Source organism: Otolemur garnettii, unplaced genomic scaffold (assembly GCF_000181295.1).
Source record: "Otolemur garnettii isolate 467f Iridium unplaced genomic scaffold, OtoGar3 scaffold00099, whole genome shotgun sequence".
Classification (NCBI taxonomy): Eukaryota; Metazoa; Chordata; class Mammalia; order Primates; family Galagidae; genus Otolemur; species Otolemur garnettii.
This window is the reverse complement of record NW_003852494.1, coordinates 4196693-4200593: the sequence shown is the minus strand read 5'-3', so window position 1 is coordinate 4200593 and position 3901 is coordinate 4196693. Positions and strand designations below refer to the sequence as shown.

The following is a 3901-nucleotide window of genomic DNA, read 5'->3' as shown; positions in this document are numbered from 1 at the left end:
GCTTGAGCCCAGGAGTTGGAGGTTGCTGTGAGCTGTGATGCCACGGCACTCTACCCAGGGGGACAGCTTGAGGCTCTGTCTCAAAAAAATAAAATAAAATAAAATAAAATAAAGAAAGCCCCAAAATGATATCCTGGGTATGTTTACTCTGGTATTTTAAGGAAGTCACAAAACAGTAAGAAAAAGGCTTGACTATGTAAACTCTCAGCCTCTGGGCTCTTTCTCAGGGCAGTAAGCGCAGCCTGTATCAGGGCTCTCAGAAAGCCCTGTACAAAGTACCTGCGGTGTTTTCTTCAGCTGCTCCTCAACGGCGGCAGATATCTGATTCAGCCAGTTTATCACACATTGCTCCAAGATTTCAAGAGCTTCCGGGTCAGCTGCCAGATCAGACACTTCTCCTTCTACACTGATAGTTGGCATTTCTAACTTGATCTCACCTAGTAGAACAGAAATGGTCAGTCAGCCACTGGTTTAGGAAAAAGATTACAAACAGCCATGTTCAGTTTACTTGGATGGCCCTTCTCTCTTTCTGCATACATCAGTATAATAAGGTCTAATACAGCCTTTGTCCTACTAATGTCTCTATCTCATTCTCTTTCATTAGAATGCAATTAAAACATTTCAGGCAATTCTTCCAGCTTTAAACTCCATGACCAGGATTTAAATATGTAAGATGTTCCTGAATTTACAACCTAGTGACTTCCATTTTTAAAAAACTGAAAAAACAACCAGAGCTTAACAGAGATGTAAGATGACTTCCAGCATGGAACAGTCAAAGATAAATTGGGGGAGGGAGGATGACTTCAGAGGAAATTGAGATCATGTGAAGAAACGAGAAAATTTCCCCAAAAATCCTTCTATTTGTCTCAGAGATTTGAGACAATACAGCATCCATCAAACAAGAACAGAATGCTATGAAAAAGGTACAGAGAATAAGAGGTACGAACATCAATCAGAGATTGAGAAGGTAAAAGTGGAGGAACACTCTAGGAACACAGAATACAAAGACAACAAGATGGAAAATATGAGAGAAGAGGGAAGAAATAAAATCTAAAGACAACTATCCAATAGCAATTTTAACAAGAGGAAACAAAGACAAATAGTGGAGGAAATCATCAAGAAAGTTTTTCAATCTTCAGACTGAAAACACGAAGTACTTAACAGAATGAATTGAAGCTAGGTGTGGTGGTTCATACCTATAATCCTAGCACTTTGGGAGCCTGAGGGAGGTGGATTGCCTGAGCTCAGGAGTTTGAGACCAATCTGAACAAGAGTGAGACTCTGTCTCTACTAAAAACAGAAAAACTAGCCAGCATTGTGGTGGAAACCTGCAGTCCCCACTCGGGAGGCTGTGGCAAGAGGATCACTGGAGCCCAAGAGTTTGAGGCTACTGTGAGCTATGAAGCCACAGCACTTCACCCATGTGACAGAGTGAGATGCTGTCCCCCTACCACACACACACACAAAATAAAAATAATAAAAAATAAATGATTTGAAAAGTACCACATAGGGTGGCACCTGTGGCTCAAAGGAGTAGGGCGCCGGCCCCACATGCTGGAGGTGGCAGGTTCAAATCCAGCGCTGGCCAAAAACTGCAAAAAAAAAAAAAAAAGAAAGAAAAATACCACATAAAAGCCAATCACTATATCATTTCAAACCCCTAGGAATAATCAGATACTCCTAAAAGGTTATTTAAAGGAAGTACAAGATAGGAAAAAAGAAAAATCAAAAGAGCATTCTATTTCTCATCACTGGATAACAGCAGCTAGAAAACAATGAAGAAAATTTATTCAAATGTATTCAAAATCCTGTGCTAAAATTATCTCCCACCTAGATTTCTGTACCCAGACAAATTATTAACTATGAAGGTAGAATAAAGCCATTTCAGACATGCAAGTTCTCATAAAATTATTTCCCACACATACCTATTCTGAGGAAATTACTTAAGGATCTGTTGTTGCACAATGAGAGAGTAAAACTCAACTTAAAAAAAAAAAAGGAACTGGCATCCAGGAAACACTGCATCTGGGATGACAGTTGTGGAACATGCAGATGGAGCAACTAGTCCACATTGTACCAAGGAACTGGGACTCTGGGAAAAAGCACATCCAATAAAAGGAGAGCCCTCCCATGGAGAAGCTTTTGCAAAAACAAAGACGACCAGGTAAGACAATTCAAGAAAAGAAAGGTGATTGGGAATGTAGATGGAGGAAGGGAAAAGCTGCTTAAGAGAAAAAATATCCACATCATATATACTACACTGCTCTACAGTGAACAAGATCCCCCTAACTATAGTAATATAAGCACTATTTACTATTTAAGGAAAAAAGAAAAGGAATATAACTATAATGGTAGGAGGGAGGTGGGCCAGCAGTGGGGAAGAAGGGACAAAATCCTCAGCCTAAGGCAGTATCTCACACCTAGCATTCTGGGAGGCCAAACTGGGAGGATCCCTTTGAGCTCAGGAGTTCAAGACCACCCTGAGCAATGGTGAGATCTCATCGCAACAAAAAAACCAGAAAAGGTTAGCCAGGTATGTGGCAGGTGCCTGTAGTTGAACTATGTAGGAGACTGAGGCATGAGGATCGCTTGAGCCCAGAAGTTTGAGGTTACTATAAACTAGGCTGATACCACTGTACCCTAGCCTGGGTGGCAGAGAGAGACTCTGTCTTGGGGTAAAAAAAAAAAAATAAAAGAAGAAAGGAGGAGGAAGAGGAGGAGAAATAGTGATGTGAGCATGTAATTTAGATATTTAGAGATATGGCTGCAAGTATCAATAGAAACAGCTAAAGAGCTGGGCATGGTGGTTCACACCTGTAATCCTGGCACTCTGAGAGGCCAACACAGGTGGATCGCTTGAGCTCAGGAGTTCAAGACCAGCCTGAGCAAGAGTGAAATCTCTACTAAAATAGAAAAAAAAAAACTAGCTGGGTGTTGTGGCGAACACCTCTAGCCCAGCTGTTTGGGAGACTGAGGCAAGAGGATCTCTTGAGCCCAAAGACAGATTCTGTCTCAAAAAAAAAAAAGTCACCATGAAGGAGCAGAACTCACAGATAAGAAGAGTGAGTCAGGTCATTTTCTTCAACTCATTAGCATCTGTTAGTATATACATTTTTTAACTTTATATATATATTGCTGTAAGAAAAAATTAATACATATACATAGATACACACATTTATTAACATAGTTAATATATTTGATATATTAAATACACTCATTTTAAAAGCTCACTCTGCAGCAGGTTCCCTGACATTTACAAGAGGATGCATCTTGAAGAAAAAGTAAAAGAGCTTTTCTTTTTCTTTTTTTTTTTTTGCAATTTTTGGCTGGGGCCGGGTTTGAACCCACCACCTACTCCTTTGAGCCATAGGCGCCACCCATAAAAGAGCTTTTCAAATTAACAGCCAGTAACTTACAAAAAGCTATCAGTAAATGTCCCATAAACAAAAACAAATTTTTTCCTCATGACATTGTAAAACAGGGATCAGCAAACTTTTCTCAAAAGGCTGAATGGTAAATATTTTAGGTTTTGCAAGTCAAAAGGCAAAATTGGGGATAGAATATAGGTGTTCATATAGCCACAAAAAATGCAAACATCCAATATCAAAAATGCTATTAGTAGCCCACAGGCCATTAGAAAAACAGGCAATGGGGCTGGATTAGACCATAATGTTAAAGAATATGAATCCATCCACTTTTCTGATTTTTTTTCTTTTTTCTTTTTTTTATTCACTTTTCTGATTTTTAAAATATAAACAGTATATGCTCATCGCAAAAAAATACTAAAAATGGCCCAGTGCCTATAGCTCAGCAGCTAGGGCATCAGCTATATACACCAGAGCTGGCAGGTTCCAATCCAGCCCGGGCCTGCCAAACAACAATGACAACTACAACCAAAAAA

The 3901-nt window shown here is 39.6% G+C and overlaps 1 protein-coding gene across 1 annotated transcript in view; it reads right to left on the bottom strand.

The window, feature by feature from the left end:
• DNAH10 (dynein axonemal heavy chain 10) overlaps window positions 1-3901 on the bottom strand; it is a 161990-nt gene that overhangs the window by 140662 nt on the left and 17427 nt on the right. Inside the window, exon 7 of the mRNA XM_003796031.3 lies at window positions 280-437. Coding sequence (XP_003796079.1) covers window positions 280-437 — 158 coding nt within the window. The remainder of the gene's footprint in view (window positions 1-279; window positions 438-3901) is intronic.